This window comes from Sinocyclocheilus rhinocerous, unplaced genomic scaffold (assembly GCF_001515625.1).
Source record: "Sinocyclocheilus rhinocerous isolate Xijiao unplaced genomic scaffold, SAMN03320098_v1.1 scaffold273, whole genome shotgun sequence".
Lineage (NCBI taxonomy): Eukaryota > Metazoa > Chordata > Actinopteri > Cypriniformes > Cyprinidae > Sinocyclocheilus > Sinocyclocheilus rhinocerous.
This window is the reverse complement of record NW_015656360.1, coordinates 937,533-955,769: the sequence shown is the minus strand read 5'-3', so window position 1 is coordinate 955,769 and position 18,237 is coordinate 937,533. Positions and strand designations below refer to the sequence as shown.

The following is an 18,237-nucleotide window of genomic DNA, read 5'->3' as shown; positions in this document are numbered from 1 at the left end:
ATACAGAACCTTAGTTAAGCAATAGATAGATAGACAGACAGACAGACAGACAGACAGACAGAACCTTAGTTAAGTGATAGATAGATAGATAGACAGATAGACAGGTAGACAGATAGACAGATATGCAGAACCTTAGTTAAGCGATAGATAGATAGATAGATAGATAGATCGACAGACAGACAGACAGATATACAGAACCTTAGTTAAGCAATAGATAGATAGATAGATAGATAGATAGACGGATAGACAGACAGATATACAGAACCTTCGTTAAGCAATAGATAGATTAATAGATAGAACGATAGATGGAAAGAAAAAACGATTGATAACTTAAGATAAGAACCATACCATATCCAACTTAAAGGCAGGGTATGTGATTTTTCAAAAACACTTTAGAAAACTGATTCGGGCCGAATAGCAAAACAAACTTGTAGCCAATCAGCGCGTGTTTGTTTTGGTGATTTCAAATATCAACATTGGCTACCAGAAATCGCTTACTCTGCCTTTAAGAGGCCTACACTGTGAAGAATGGCTCTTGATAACAGAATGGTTTCTAATGGTGCTGAAGAACCTTTATTGTTATAAGTGCAGGCATGAATGCAAAACCTTGTTATCAACCCTTTTCTCAGGGAAAATATAGTTAGTGACTAAAAAAAGCAATAAGAAAAGCAGGAAGTGAGGGTTACAGTAGTTGGCCTTTGGCTGTCTAAACAGTGGTGCCCTTCTGAGTGAATGAGCCACTCTAGATCAATATGAGCACCTTGGACCCTGGGAGCCAGATAACGTAACACAATTATGTTGTTGATTACCTAACAATACCTGCTCCCGATCAACACGAAGCAGGTCACGTCTCATTCAAAAGTATACGTGTACACATGTGCAGTAGTGAACATACACACACACACACACACACACGTCTGGCCTACTATCCTTGTGGGGACTCTCCATAACGGTGGCGTAGTGGTTTTTATACTGTACAAACCGTATATTCTATTGCCCTACACCTCACAGGAAAACTTTCTGCATTTTTACAACTCATTCTGTATGATTTAAAAGCTTGTTTCCCCATGAGGACCTCAATTTAGGTCCCCACGGTGACACGAGTCCCCATGAGTCGGTGTGTATTCAAGTTGAACCCACCGGGATAGAAAACCATGTACACACACACACACGTGTGTCAGTGCACTTATCGTGTGTCTGAACTTGAAATGCCACACCTACACGCGAAGGCACTGATAAAGCACAGGGTTTGGCGTGGTGTGACTGTTTGATCCATTATATAGGATAAGAGTGGTGCACCGTGATATCAGCATGGCATTAAGCCAAACCTTTGTGCTCTGACTCGACCATCCTGTCAGCTGAATGAGGGTGAAGAAAGTAATACTTGCTCTATAGAAAAAGGCATGAAATAAATGAGACGCTGCCATTCTGACTGAAAGGATGGTTTTAAATGATGATGATGTGATCGTATCATGATGAAATTATTATGAATGTTTATAGACTATGTTTGCCCAAATTAATATTTTATTGCTCAGACACTGATCTTTGATTGCTCAAGAGACTTTATGGAGTTCTCATTTGTGTTTCATATAAGTATTAACTTTGTCCCAGAAGTTTCTCCTGCAATTCATTTAGAGAAATAAAAATGTAATTGTTGAACTATAAAATGTATGTGAACAGCACAGCTCAAATACTGTAATTCAATATAGGGTAATAAATAATTAAAATTCATAGTGAAATTCATATTAACATTTTCAAGATGTGAAGATTATTTGCAAAATGCTAGAAAAAGGATGTGCTCACTTGAGGTGGATACAGTTTTTATTTGGTAAGAAGACATGCACATAAACTACGATGGAAGCACATTTACCGAATAATTTCTTAGGTAAAGTCATGAGACTTTGTCTCAACATGCCAAGTGACTGAACAATTCACATCTCAAATTTTCCTATCAAAATTACTGGCTCATTCACTGTTGCTCCCTAAAGTATCTACTGTCAATCGCTTGTGCTCTAAAACATAATTAATTCATGACATTTAATAAAAGACCCACAGTTTCCAGTGTATACCACTTCCATTTCTATTTTGCGCCAATATCCCTCCATTTCAATAATTTTCCAATTTCCCAACAAATGTTTAACAAAATGTTTGTAAAAATTAAATTCACAACTTGGATGAAAACATAGCTATTGCCGAGATCTGTTATTTAAAGAAATGTCCATTTGCTTTCTATTTAAACTTGTTGTGTAGGAGAATCAACTTGAGACATTTAGAGGTCTCGTTTGTAATTTTCTTTCCAATGCGAGAATGAGGATTGAAATTTACTGCCGAGATCTGTTATTTAAAGAAATGTCCATTTGCTTTCTATTTAAACTTGTTGTGTAGGAGAATCAACTGAGACATTTAGAGGTCTCGTTTGTAATTTTCTTTCCAATGCGAGAATGAGGATTGAAATTTATAGACAGATTTGTGTTGTGTGATCGTGTGAGTGAGTATGTGTTAGATGTCGAGGCGTGTTTGAAGTGTCTGTAAACTGTAAAGTAGAGTTTTTTTCAACATTCACAGCTGGAACGCAGGTTTGGACAGGTGTAGTGGATCTTTTATAGACATTTATAATGTTAGAAAATATTTCTATTTCTAATTAATGCTGTTTTTTAAACTTTATAGTAATCAAAGAAAAAAAAAGTATTAAGCAACACAACTGATTTCAACATTGATAATATTACGAAATGTTTCTTGAGCAGCAAATCAGCATACATTTGCCATCACAGGAATAAAATGCATTAAACTGTATTAATATTTCACAATATTACTGTTCTTAATGCATTTTTGATCAAAGCGCATAAAGACTAAAAATACATGAAAATCAATTCACATAATTATATGTCAGAAACATAGCTTTTTGGTCAGCACAACAGTGCTTTGGGCAATCTGAGGGTTTTTTTCTGAACCCGTTTCCCTCTCCCATGACTTCCTGTCTTTTCTTCGACTGTCTAATCATAATAAAAGGCAAAAAATATAACTTAAAATTGCTACATAATTTTATTTCAGTTAGATGTGGTGTAGTTGTGCATATGTGAATAATAATATAAAATTACAAATAAAAAAAGAATAATATTAAAAGCCAAAGAAGACAGTGAAAACTGATTTGCAGGTTTAAGGATAAACGCGTGAGGGGGGCGTATGAAAACATCTTGTGGTTGGAGATGTGAATTCAAATGTTTTGAATGGTTTCAGTGGAATAGCGTCATGGAACGGGAAACTCTGGTTGGTAATACTGCCAGGCAGAATGGTTAATATGAAGGCAAAGTAACACTGTGTGTGTAACCCTCCCTCTCTGACGCTCTCTGTGGCATAAGTTTACTAACCCAAACCATCTGTGTGGCCCACACTGACAGGAAACTGATAAAAGAAATGGAGGGATGGAGGAAAGGTAAAAAGAAGGGAAACATATTTTATGCGTCCCTCTATAAATGTCCACTGAATCGATGGGACTTCTTTGCGTGTGCGTGTGTGTGTGTGTAACTTTTACTGCCAATTCCATTTGACTTACAGTAAACAGACATCAATAGCCTGATTAATCAATGGTTAACACAATCATGATAAGAGCTAATATAACCCAGTTATCCATTATACACTCACACACACTTTCCAGATTTAAATAAATCATTGGTTTGTCACAAGAATACAATATCTGTTTTTAGGCAGCTCTGTGAGGAAAAGGCTAGTTGCTAACTCCCCAATGTCACAACATTAAGACATGACACACAAAAAAGAAGTAGGTGTTCTTCATTATTTGTTACACTTTGAGTGTACTTCTCTCTATAGTACAATTAATCTCTGTAACACACTATTCTATATAGTACACTTATGTGGTATGTTGAACTCAATAGATGATTAATTTTAATCCAATTAAAATGCAGTGCTGCTTATTTATTAACTAAGTAAGCAATGTCCTTGCTGGAAGGCTTGCACACACTTGAGCACATGTGTTTATATGTGTGTGTACTTCCATGTTGGGAGGCAAAATTGTCCCTACAAGAAAGTAAATGTGACAAAAAAAATGCCATCTGGGTATATTCTGGGATGCCCTCATTTTGATTTTTTAAATATATTTTTCTTTATTTTATTCAAAAAAGTTTTCATTCAGGGTTTCTAGTAATTATATATTTGGGTTAGTTTCTAGTGATTATAATTAGCTTTAATAAAAACAATAGAAGTTATGATTTAGACAGCTAAGTAAGTGTGTGTGTGTGTGTGTGTGTGTGTGTGTGTGTGCGCGCGTGTGTAAATGTGCTCAACAAGCACGGTTACATTTCACCAGACAAAGCGTCCAAAAAAGTACAAAATTACTCGTGAAAATTAAAATTTAAAAATGACAAAAAAAATTGAACAATTATTCTTAGAAAATTAGGTAAAATACAACAACAGATTTTAACCATGAAAGTCCAAAGAGCTCAGCTGTTAAAATGTTGGGAAACACATTAGCACCAAGCTGTGACCTGTCAGGATGACCCATTAATGGACTGACAGTGCAGAACAGCTGGCAACAGGAGAAAGACCTGAAACCTACAGCCAAAAACGAACAAAATGTTCTTTTGTTTGAAATTTTAAAAAAGGCAGAAAGAGGACATAAACCAAGAGTGACAGATACAAAGACAATGCTTTCTTTCGGATATGGTGATTGAGGACAGTATGATGGAGTGAGTCTTTCTGACCTCTGCTAAAAATAATACGGTTTACTCAAGAATACTGCCAAGACATTCCACGTCCAGCCAGCTGAGCGAATCTGAAAGCACTAAGAATGACAGCACGTGTGTGTCTAATCCAGTGGTGTCAAACTCAGTTCCTGGAGGGCCGCAGCCCTGCATAGTTTAGTTCCAACCCTGCTCCAACACACATACCATGTAGTTTTCAAATAAGCCTTAATGACTTGATTAGCTGGATCAGGTGTGTTTAATTAGGGTTGCATCTAAACTGTGCAGGGCTGTGGCCCTCCAGGAACTGAGTTTGACACCCCTGGTCTAATCCGTGATGAGACTGAGTGACCTCTACATGCGATAAAAAAGACTGAGTCACCATCTGGCTGAAGAATTTGTGCAAATCTCAACCTGCTAAAACACACACTTCCTCTAGATTCAAGGCTTCACAATCTTGATAATACAATAAAATTATTTTTAAATCATAATATGCTAATTTACACTGAGTGTTTGATGATAATGGTACACATTTTCTGTGTGCTTGATTCTATGTGCTGCGACACAACCAAAGCTATGACATAGTCAGGCTAGCCCACATCTTACAAGTGGCTGTATAACATGGTACACTAACACCATGTCTACACCGGACGCGACAGTTGTCTTGTCGCGTCGCGTCGTGCCACAACAGCTTGAGGATGTCTACACTGAACGCGACAATGCAACCGTTGCAAATCATTTGAAATTTGAGTCAGTACGTCATAAATAGAACGAGGCATCAGTTTACTGTCGGGGATTTGTCTTGCCGTGTCGTGTCGCGCCGCACCGCATCCAGTGTAGACAACATCACTGATTATAATGGGTTCTATAGTAATGTCACGCCGCGCCTTGCCGTTAGGGTTGTGACGGTGAGGAAATTTTCCCACCGGTTAATCGGCGTGTGACAACGCCGGTAATACCGGTATCACCATTGGGGTGGGAGGGGGGTGTTAGTTCGTTTGAGTTTCCCTCTTTTCTTAGCTTTCAAATGGCTTGTAAAAGTGCCGTGCGCATTTTACTTTCACTTTCGAATTGATTCAATTCAAGCAACAACGTCAAACTCATAACTTTTATTAACAAAACGAATAAAAATACACCATATATGCCTAATAAAATAACAAATTACTTAGGCTACACAATTTTAATAGGTATATAAAACTGAAAATCAGCAAACACTGTGGAACCAAATAAATAAGAAACATAGAACATTTATTAGCAAAACGAATAAGAAAGCTTGGAGGCACGGCATATACACCTTGATGTAAAATAAAATAAATAAAATACACAAAGTTTAAATAAAGTAATCAGCAAACACTGTGGAATCAAATAAATAAGAAACGAATGTTTAAAAAAACTTCCAGTCAATAGGCTTTTCAAAATCTAAAAATCTAAATCTATTGCCAAACAGGTGCCTTTGCATTTCCTTTCTAAACAATCTTCTGCCATCGTCTTGTCTTTCTCTCCTCACGTGATAAATAAAATCTGACTCCTGCTCCGTGGTGCACTGTCGTTCGCGCACGGTTCGGCACGCTGCATTGAGCGTTTAGTTTTTAAAAGTGTCTGTCCTCTAACTGAACTAGGTTAAATGATTTTTGTTTCTATAAAAAAATCAAAACGACGGTGGGGGGGCAGTGCCGCGGTAGGCTTAACACCGGTATAACCGAAAACACCGTCTATCGCAGCAAGCCTACTTGCCGTTCGCGTCCGGTGTAGACACGGTGTAAGTGTATAAATTACAAAAAATGCTGTTCTTTTAAACTTTCTATTCATCAAAGCATCCTGAAAAAGTATGTATCACAGTTTCCACAAGAGTATTAAGCAACACGACTGTTTTCGACATTAATAATAATAAGGAATGTTTCTTGAGCACTAATCAGCATATTAGAATGATTTCTGAAGAATCATGTGACACTGAAGACTAGAATAAAAGCATTTTAAAAATTTAGAGTGGATTATATTTTAAAAATATATTAAAATAGAAAACACTTACTATAAAACTAATATTTGAATATTTTATATAATATGTGTAATAATATTTCACAATATTAATGATTAACTGCATTTTTGATCAAATAAACGTAGCCTTGGTGAGCATAAGAGATCATTCTGTATGCTGGTTTATATCAAAATAAGATGTATTACCATCTGATACAATCACTGTCCCACCACAGTACTTTTTTGTAAGGATATGTACTGTACGCACTGACAAATCCATCTGTCCAGGTTGTGAGGGAGATGTAGGACAGACACACACACACACACACATCCTATTAAACATCATTAATGCCTGAACTCACCAGGGTGTGCCGTTGGCTGTGCGAGTGGGCTGAGACAGAGTGACCTCTAGTTGCCCCTGTAAAAGAGAAAAAACAGAACACATGGGCATCTGGCAGGCATTGATCTTTCACTTCCTTTCCAGTAAACTCTGCTAGATATTCTCGAAGGATGTGCAGTACATAGAGAACAATCAGTCTCTTTCACTTCTTTTGTTTCGATATGATCAACAAACATCATATGGTTCCATTTGTTTCTTCAGTTTTGTATTGCCATGGTAGCAAAATTTTAGTTGTTGATACAAACTGTAAAAAAGAAAAAAAGTTTATACAGAAAACGCTTGTTAATTGGTTAACTGTAAGTTACATTACCAAATATGGTGAAACATTGTAAATGGTTTAGCATCACACTATATGTGACATTATTGTAAAATTCTGTCAAATATATGGTTTTTGCAAGTAAAAACTATGAATTACTGTATAATTTACTGTGAGAAAGAGTAAAAGGACATTACCAGAAGTCCTTGTGCGACACATCACATATTTTATATTAAGTTAGTCTCTTCTCATTTGTGCCATCAGTAATGTACATCTGAGTGTTTTGTGTTACATTTTCTATATACATTAGTTAATATTTTTGCATTATTTTTGGGTCATATGTATGGGTTTCCCTTAAACATTAAATGAACAAAAAGATACATTTTGTTGACATTCCAGGTGGAAAAAAAGGCAGGTCATGAAACAGCTGGTCTTTGATTATGAATCATTATAAATAATTATGGTTTGGCATTATGCGAAAAAATCTAATACTATATGGTATTGGGTGAAAACCTTTAAAGTAACTGTACATTCAACTCCACTGTTGTCCTAACTGGTTGCACAAACCATCCACAATGTGCTAGCAGTGGCCTCAAAAACTAGCTGTCTGAGATGTTTTGGCCGTTGACGCGGCAAATGACGCCTGATGATTGACAGTGTGGCGGGCTATGGTTCGAGGGATGTCTGGATTCTTTAGTACATTCCTCAGGTCTGGCTTCCCCTTCCCCATCTCAGAGCTCATATTAAAGAGGGCAAGACAGAACGAGAAAAGAGCTCTGGACTGCAGCAGGGGTCCAGGAAAGGTCAACCTGAATGACCTGGAAACCCTTTGATGTGGCTCAACCTGGCTAACCAAAAGAAAAAGTAGCAATTGGTCATAATGGCAGTTAGCCGACTGTATGGTGTTTCATCGTTCATAATTGTGAACTAATCATGAGTTAAGTCATGTAATTTGTATGGTAATTGTCAAACAACTGTATAAATGCCTAGTCTATATGCTGTGAGTCATAAGGTCATTTACTGGATTCTAAAAGACTCCCTTGGTTAAAGAAAACCCCATGGGCTCTGCAGATATAAAGCGGAACAATACAAAACAGACCACACTTCCTATTTGCTACATGATACAGAGTAATGTTCTAGGTTAAGTATTTGAACAAACCCTGAGGTATTAAACTAGACTTGCCATACAGCTTATCAGGAAGAGGGGTGCTATTTCATATAATTGGACTTACAATTTCATATAAGTGGACTTACAATTTTCACCTGGTATCAATGCAGTAAAAAAAAAAACACACTAGCACTGCATAGCAACATGCTAAAAACTACCCAAAACATTCTAGTACTGGACAGCAATGTGCTAAAAACACACTCATAACACCCTAGCAACCACACAGCAGAGCAACCTAGAAACTCACAGCATCCTAGCAACCACAAAGCAATGCACTAATAACCCAGAACACCCTAGAAACTGCACAGAATCATGCTAAAAATAACCACATAGCAGATTTTTTTTCATTTATTTATTATTCACTTATTTTTTTTGGATCTTCTGGTGCAACAACAAACTTTTCTTTGGTTAGGTACAGTATGTTGGACTTCAACAGTCATTTAGTCTGTTTAAACCCTGCTACTTTCCTAAAGTCAACTGTAAACTCGCATTTAGACTGGCCACCATCCAATCAACAACGATGGACAGAATACTTTTTTTTTTTTCTTTTCATACATTTTTTTTCTTTTTGATTATCTTTTATTCAGTTGCATGTCACAATAAAGATCAAAATATCTGCCAATACCGTTTCCATTTTATTGCGACTTGAGAATTATTTTGTTTCTTTATAAACCATTTTTGCATTTGAGTTTTGCAATTTGACTTACATTTTTCAGTATTTTAGTCACTAGGTCAAAAACACACACACACACACACACTTACCTTTATGAACAAGTGCACTTAGTAACAGCACCTCTTCTGTAGTACTTGGCAGTGAATTCAAACACACAAACACTCAGCAGTCCCGGGCACTTGACTGCTGCTTGCAGATCATAACATTCAAAATTAGGGCTGTTCTTAGAACTGAAAAAGACATAGAGAGCTTTTGTGCTCAATCCGTCTACACGCAATACCAACCCAGTTCTACCCCACCCAACCTCTATGGACCAACTCCGTCCCGCAGCCAGCCCTCAGACCCTTCACACCCAGTGGACAGTAAATGCACACTGTCCTTCCCTGTGAACAGATCTGATGTCAGCTTTAGTTTCCTCTCTGTGCTACCTGACATTCATGTGCTTGAGCCTGAATATTAAAAGGATAGTTCACCCCAAAATGAAAATTCAGTCATCCTCATATAAAACCTGGACTTTTCATTCTCCATTCACTTTATAGATATTTAAAAAAAAAAACATTTTTGGGTGACCTATGCCTTAAATGGCATTCAAGAGGAAGGGACGAAGAGAAACAAACATCAGAGGGAAACATTTCCTGCTTTGAACTGTGTTGCCTCTTAAACTAAAACACACATAGAGCGAAGCCTCAATACCTTCTGGCTAAAACAAACATATACAAAAGTGTCCTGAAGGATTAGTTGGCTCCTACTGTTTTGCCAGCAATTTTCTTGTGAATGGTCCTGTAGTCAATAAAAGCAGTGTTTGGCCATATAGGCAGCGAGCACGCTGCAATTTGCAATAAATACTGTTTATGGGTGGATTCTAGTTAAAGTTGATTTCCAGGAAAATTACAAGGAGGCTCATTTACACAACCATGTATTTCTTCCCACTGAGATGACCATCTGACCCCTGTCAACCGCCCACCCACTGGCAGGCCCGGGTTGCGGTGCCACGCTCGGCTCGCCTGCGGGTTCCCGTTAATGGCTGGTATGCATTGGCTCTGATTCTGCCCTTTGGTCCAGTGACTCGGTGAGGTTTATCAGAATCGATCCCGGCTGTAAACGGACTCAGTCTGACTCCCCCACATCAGCTGTAACTCTAGCCCCCCCTCACCTTGACCTCTTTCACAGACACGCACCTCTATGTGTGTGCGTCTAAGTCTGTGCCGCTCTGTGGCATTATGTTTCAGGGCTCTGGCACAACCTCGGAGGAACGTTCCGTGCCGGGCTGGGGGCTCCCGAGGGTCATGAGGCTAAAGAGTCAGGACGACGGTTCTTTTCTTACACAAACACTTTCAAAGAAACAAACCTTTGAGTGAGAAGAAAATATTCTTTTTTATTTTGTTTACATTAGTAATTATTTCTTATTTTATGTCATAGGTTTTCTTTTTCTTTAAAACAGTCATCATAATACGCATAAAAATTTCTAGTTTCCAGGTACTGATCAATGTTGAAATGGTTATAATACAAAGTATATACATTCATTACCATTCAAAAGTTTGAGGACAGTAAGATTTTTTTTGGAACAAAAATATTACTTTTACTCACCAAGAATGCATGAAATTGATCAAAAGAGACAGTAAAGACATTTATAATGTTACAATTCCTATTTCAAATAAATGTCGTTCTTTTTAACTTTATATTTATCAATGAATCCTGAAACAAATGTATCAAAGTTTCCACAAATATATTAAGTAGCACAACTGTTTTCAACATTGATAATATTAAATGTTTCTTGAGCAGCAAATCAGCATATTAGAGTGATTTCTGAAAGGATCATATGACACTGCAGTCTGGAGTAATGACTGCTGAAAATTCAGCTTTGACAACACAAGAATAAATTACATTTTAAAATATATATAATCTAAAAAAAACTTTCGTTTAATTGTAATATTTCACAATGTTACTGTTGTTACTTTATTTTTGATCAAATAAATGCAGCCTTGTTGAGCACAAGTGATTTATTTCAAAAACATTTACAAAATCTTATACCCAAGCTTTTGAACAATAGTACAGAGGTTTTAAAGTTCTAAACTCTTGAATGTAAGAATGACTGCTGCTAGATAAATATTGAAATATTAGTCTATTCTGAAGTGCATGTGACAAGTTTGGCCCTAATCTATGAAATGCTATCCAGGTCAGCGGCAAGACGCTTCACAACCAGCACGCCACAATTTACAACTAGAGTTTAGTACATACACACATACATTAACAATGATGGTGTAGGGAGTAGGGAAAGTTGTAAGTCCACTTGGCATAGGGGGATAGACTGGCTGAGGTCCTGCCAGAGAAAGAGTGGAGTTAAAAGAGCAGGATGGAGGTGAGAAAGAAGATAAAAGTGTGTTACAGAGCGAAAGGGGTGTGTATAATGAGACTGGCTTAATGTTTAACCAGGGTGGAGAGGCACCATAAATGTTGGACAGGCTCAGCAGGAGAGACTGAGAGGTGTCATTAAACCTCTCTCTCACTCTTTCTTCAGTTCCTCTAAGTGGCCCACACTTCACATTCATTTGTTAATGTAGTCTACGTGTATTTCTTCATGTGTTAAAGACGTCCTTTTAACCTGTAGGACTTCAGGCAAAAAGCACAGATCAGAGTTCAAATTCAGATGAACTTCAGGAAAGGACACATCCGAATTCTTCTTAAGTGTCATACCTTCCACTGCAAACCACTTCCTAAGACATATCAAGAGTTCACAGCACTCAAAATAGTCTGTCTGTTTCACATAATATCTAATAAAGCTTGAGCGGGGGGTTTGCGTCGGTTAGGAAGGCTGGGAAAGGTATGGCGTGTGAGCGGGACCTCTGGCAAGAGCATTCCGGGACGAGGAGCAGGATGAATCATCCGGGCAGGAGATGCTGTGATGGGTTCGTTCCGTGGCTCACTTCCGTTCCGGTGTCCCAAGAGAAGGGGTTGAGTAAGCGGGCGGAAATGCCGCTGCTCTGCCAACCACGAGCCTATGGAGCAGATGTTCGTCTGTGTGCTTTTTGTTTTTTTCTATGCTTCTACCCTGAGGGGACTTTTAGGGACAGACAGGAGTAGCCAAACAAAACAAACTTAATTTTCTTTTTTCCAATTTTCCAAGTGGTCTGAAAGACAAACACTTCAACTTTTTATATTGAATTTCAAGGTATCATTCAATCCCATTTGTCTAAGTTACTGTGTGCTGCTGGGAAACTAAGACTAGAAAGTGAAAACATAAGGGGAAAAAAACAAATGTAGCGTTATGGAAAATCCGTTTATTTTGCCCATATCGCTCCAACAAAAACAACAACAGAACATTAAACCTCAATTTAAACCTGCATAGCGCAAGATTTTGGCTCAGTGTAGAGGGTGTGGGGGAAATACCATCTCAAAGCTCTGTGGTTCTACCGTTATACCTTAACAGCACTGAGTCTGTGCCAGAAACTTCTGCCAGTTTGTGTTTCTTTCCCAGGATGCCCTGCTCCTCACCCCAACAGCTGCAGTGGGCGGGTGTCCTGGTGTCATAACATCTTCAAGGCACAGCGTGAATGTCAAAAACAAAAAGAAAGACAGTTTTGTGTCTCCTAAGAAACACGGAAGAGTGAAGCAAGGGATGTTCGTCACTCTAAAATAGGAGAGAGGGGGAAGAGCAAGAGCGTGCAGGACAAACAGAAGTGCTCTTTCAGTTCGCCCACTGTCTGTTTGGCCAGCTTGATTGGGGACCGCTGCTGACGTCAGAGTCTCACACATGGGGGAGCAGATCCCTAAACCAGCACTGCACCGCTGCATGCTTCCTATTATGATAGCCTTGAAGGGAAAGTTTGTCACCCTCATGTTGTTCCAACCTGTATGTAGGGCTGGGTATCGTTCAAAATTTTTCGATATCGATACCGGTTTAAAACAGTCAAGCTGGTTTTTGGTGGCACATGGAGGCTGGTCAACCAGCAAATGTCTACGTTGAACAAATTTAATGAGAAACCAGCTAGCACATTGCAAAACACAGTTACCAGTTTAAGCTTAATTTTCCAACATGTTTCAAAGTCCTTAAAGAATAAGCTTTGTTAGTTCAAACCACCAAATGGCAGAGTGCTAATCATGGCCGACATTTGACTCTTGAGTCAGGGGGGCAAGAAAAAAAAAGAATAAATTAATTAATTAATTAATTTAATAAATAAAAAAAAATTTCGGATGTAAGAATCAAAACCATGCCCTACCGTATTGCAACGCATCAAAGCAGTCAATACAACACAGTCAAGAATAACTTAGAGGTTGCCACCGTTTAGTAAACTGTGGAGCTGACTCTTGCGGCTGACTTGAATGGCGATGTTTCCCATTTGTCATGGCCTTTCATTTTAACCAGAAATGTGCATGCTGCTTTTCTGATATTCACTTAAGTTTTCCGTGTCTTTTTCCTGTGTCACTTGAAATGTGTCCGTTTTGAATCATTGTTACCAATGGCGAGACACGGCGAGGAAAAAATAAACGATCAGTTGTTGGGACTATATTCTGTCATAAATCGCATACCATTCATTGCTGAACTTTGTACCGTCCGTTACTGGAAATTAAATTAAATTACTGGTTGATACATCCCGGTCTCAATAAAGTTAACACACACTTTTGGTCCGTGAATTAGATCTCGCTCGGGTCACGCGCTGTCGAGGTTTGGCCAGGACCGGTTTCAGAATTAAATCACTGAGGCTGCTTTCACATATATTTTATGTTCAGTGCCAATCATTGCTATTTCGAGAGTGAAATATACGGATGTCATTCCCGAAACTTTGTCGCCCATGGTGCTAATTATAAACAACAGAAAAATAGATGCCATCCACCAAGACTTGAGCAGCAACCACTTAGTTTCTCCTAGGAAGGACAACTGAAGGTTGTTGCTCGGTCTATTGATCCCGCCTGGCATGAAGAGGAGATATGCACTCTAGATTAGGGATGTCAATTTTCGATCATTTCCATGATCGGTCGTCGTTTAAATTAACGATCAATTAATCAATTAATCGTTAACCTTAATGCTGCAAAATGCATCTATGCAGCCCGGCATGACAGGATGTCAAAAAAAAAAACGCTTTCTCACCCGAATTAACGGGGTAATTTTGCAGGTTTATTTTATTTAATTTGTTCCCTCGTTTTAGTTAAATCATGGGTTATTTAAGGAACAAAATTAATGAAACATGGACAGTGGCCACAAATTAATAAATCGTAGGAACGAATTAACAAGTTGTAGGAATGAATAGCCAATCTGTCCTGTGTCCCGCAGCCCTGCAAAGCGCAGAGCCCGATAGGAAAGAATTATCTGGGGAAATGACTTAGTTACTACATTTCTATCGCTTTCCATGTCGAAGAACTTTGTGTTGTTTCTATTTTAATGTACTTTTAAAGTTTAAATCACATTAAAAGCTTAATTTGTACATTATGAGTGAATGATGATGCATTTATATACCGTCACCGTCATTCACAGCCGCTCGCACGTGTTTTGCTCATGAGCCGCACGCAGCCCAAAATTAAACGACTTAATCGACCATGATAGCTTTAATCGATTGCACCTCTTATCGACCATTAATCGATCATCGATTAATCGTTGACATCCCTACTCTAGATATAAATATATTTTATCAATAATGGCACCATGGCAACAGTGAAAACAGAATGAGTCAATTGTGGTCGTGCAACAGCAAGAAAAAGCTGACAAATCATAATAAAAGTTTAGGCTCTGTGTGCCCTAAAACAGTGACTCAGCAAATGGTCACTCGTATTACAATAGTCATTCAAGTGGTTAGAGCTGATTATCAAGTGTTTAAAGCTGCTTCATTACTTTATATCTGATACCCAAAGATGTGGCAGGTACTCCGTTCACTATGTAACATTATCTAATGGTTACATCACATACCAAAGACTGGCAGTGTTCAGTGGATCAAGTTCATCAAATTTAATACTGCAATCAAATTCAAACTGAGTTTGTTTGAAACTCTGTGTCAGAAATCACCCATTCACATGTCTAAATTTGTCTGTACTATTAGACTATCCCATCTTACACTTTAAAAAGTGCATTCTTTTTTCTTCCTGGTCATGTCTTTTCTTGCCTGTTGGCTCCAAACCCATTGGTGCCTTCTTAAAAAAAAAAAAAAAGGTATCTGATGACCCTGGGGAGGAGGGGGATGCATTGACCTATTAACCTCCTATATTCTACCCCCATTGCCCTGACACACACATGCACACAGAAATCCTTCACAGAGCCATAAATGGGTTAATGGCATAAGACTTCAGCAAGGAAATATGGGGATTATTGATTTCAGGGAGATTAGTCAATAGAGGATGGATGGAGTGGGGATAAAGGGAGTAGGGAGAGATAAGAGGTCGGTCCATGAGAGATTGGCGCAAAAGGTCCCTTAGGCTGTTTCTTATTGATTGGCCCAGTGCATTTGTGTGTAACCCGGTTTCACAATATGTGACAGATTAGAAAACCAGTGGGTGTCTCATAAAGCGTGTGTACGCATATGTCCAGATATGTCAATATGTCTTTATACCCACCTATCAGAGAACTGATATGAACTGTAGACAGTACACTTGAGGTAAGCCAGCATTACATGTGGGTGTTGGGTCATAATGGGGTGTGGAATACTTTCAGTTGTAGGCGATTAGCCATCCCAAGAAGTACAGTACACAGGGTCTTCTGAGTGTGAGATGGAAATATTTCTGCTTTAATTCAGAACTGTTTAAATCTGCCTTTGTGTGAGTGTGAGAAAGGCTCGCTGGCTGTTGAAAAACTAATTTAGTGTACAAGAGGGGATCAATACCAGAGTTTTTACTGACAGAGAGGAGCCATTATTAAATATCTGATCATGCGGATTTGTTCAGTTGCACAGAGGCGTAAAATAGATGGAAACTGGAGTGCTGATAGATGGAGTGCTGGCTCAGCTGAATGTCCTTTACTGTTCATTACATTTCACAGGACCTTGTACCTTCCATTTTAACACACGTGGGCTAATCATGAAACACCTCAACAATAAGCTCTTGTGTGTGACAACAGTGGAATACTTTGGATGTACAGTTGCCTTACAGACAAATGATCAACTGCATATTTTGTGACATTCATGGTTTTCCTCTAATAGGGTAGCTAGGATTAAAAAGCCCTCAAAACCACATACATAGTGAACATATGTATGAATGTCTCACAAATGATAACTTGGGAGTATTGGTATCATAGCATGCAAACGCTTCTCTTTGATTCTCAAAATATGACCAGAAAAACTAGTTTCACTAGATTAACCTTGGTGCTCTTATCACACTCCATTTCCACGACTTGAAACTGAGAAATCAATTCATTTGTACATGTCAGTGCTACAAAAATATGTTTGTATATGTCTATATTATAATTTATGAATGTTAAAAATCCATTCATTTTTGAGCCTTACAGTATACACGTTTTTAGTTACTAGTATGTAAACCAATAGTGACTACTAGTAGGCCTATCCTTTGCAATTTCATTAGATACTAGTACTTATACCAATAGTGACTAATAGCTATTCAGTAAATCACTAGCACTTATTCTTTACATGAACACTCATTCTTTACTACTAGTAATTAGTTTTAGTAGTACTGAATAGACACTAATACTAAATCATATATGATAAGCAAAACAACAATTGAGTGAGACAAAATATGTAACTAGTGACACTTAGGATAGTTACTAATGTCTAGATAAATAGGTACAAGTATCTAGTAAATAATTATTAAGCAGGACTAGTTACTAGTAAACACCCAACAAAAAGTACTAGTACCAAATGTAAAGCTACTAGTAATAGGTATCTGCAACAACTAGCAATATTACATGCTAGTTGGAAGTGAATAGCTGAGATCTGAACCACACATACCCATAAAATTCAATGGCAATATGTTACTTGATTTTACTTCAAAACAATGAAAGTTACTTGTTACGTTTGGGATCCTGACTAGTAGAACAGTAACACGTATATAAAAAAATAAAACAAGCACACACAGATATTTTTACGTAAAGGGGGCATAAGAATAGATATTGGTTAACGTTAGTTTAAACTACAGCAATGAACCATACTGGATACCATACTGTGCTGTCTAGGTAGTCAGCTTACTAGGTTTTGTGACAGCTTTAGTTTTGTCTACATACCCGTCCTGTGTGTGTGTGCTCGTCCTGATTGCGTAACTCGAAAGACTCTTCCTCCTCTTTCTCCCCATGATCCCGAGCCAGCAAACTGAAGCCTTGTCTGCAGCACACAAGCCAGCAAAGTCCCCGCAAAGGCATTCAAATCACGGCGTGTCGTCCAGTTTCTATCCGTAAATGTCCAGTGATGTTCACCGTCCTGTCGTGCAGATGGGACAGATGGAGACTGTCTAGTCGCATGAAACGGGCTGATCCGAGAGAATAAACTCCTCGATTTCGGTTGGGACAACTGACAAATACCGCGTTTTATCACACGGGATATATCCAAATACGTGTCCAACTTAAGACTAATTAAAATACTTTTGATCCCACGGGTACTTTCAAAAAGAGAGTTGATATAAAAAAAAAAACACCGCTTCTTATATGCTTCTGTCGCGTCTCTGATTCTGCGGGACATGAGCACGCAAAGAAGCGTGAGTGAAGGGGGCGGGGCGACTCACCCCATGCGTTAGGATTCGCAAGATGATTGGGTCATCATGCACACGCCCAGAACACGCCCCGCCCCCTACCTCGCAAGCTGCACATGTGAAGTAGCCATTTCAGGAAATGGAAGCAATTCGGTGATGGGATCAGAAATGTTTGACTCATTGCAAAGGCACAATAAATGTTAAATCCCTGTTCTTTAACCTTAAATTTAGGCCATAAACAAGAAAATTGTGCTTTTTTATGAACCTCCCTGCACTCTGTGCTCTGTTTACTTAATTACTATACATAAGAGCTATTTTCTAAATTGTACCCAAATCTGTCCTTGTCCAAACCATGATGTCATCACAGAAGGGCTATCTACTTTGAATGGCAAAGTGAAATTCGCCGTCTATTATTTGGATAGTGCTGGGACGTGGAGACGTTGCAGTTGCATT

At 38.4% G+C, this 18,237-nt stretch overlaps 1 protein-coding gene across 1 annotated transcript in view; it reads right to left on the bottom strand.

Annotated features, from left to right (window-relative positions):
* Positions 1–17,764, bottom strand: part of plekhh3 (pleckstrin homology, MyTH4 and FERM domain containing H3) — a 40,278-nt gene extending 22,514 nt beyond the window's left edge. Inside the window, exons 1-2 of the mRNA XM_016527575.1 lie at positions 17,324–17,764; positions 7,034–7,089 (exon numbers count right to left, since the gene is read on the bottom strand). Coding sequence (XP_016383061.1) covers positions 7,034–7,089; positions 17,324–17,458 — 191 coding nt within the window. The 5' untranslated portion in view covers positions 17,459–17,764. The remainder of the gene's footprint in view (positions 1–7,033; positions 7,090–17,323) is intronic.
* Between the last annotated feature and the right edge of the window lie 473 nt (positions 17,765–18,237).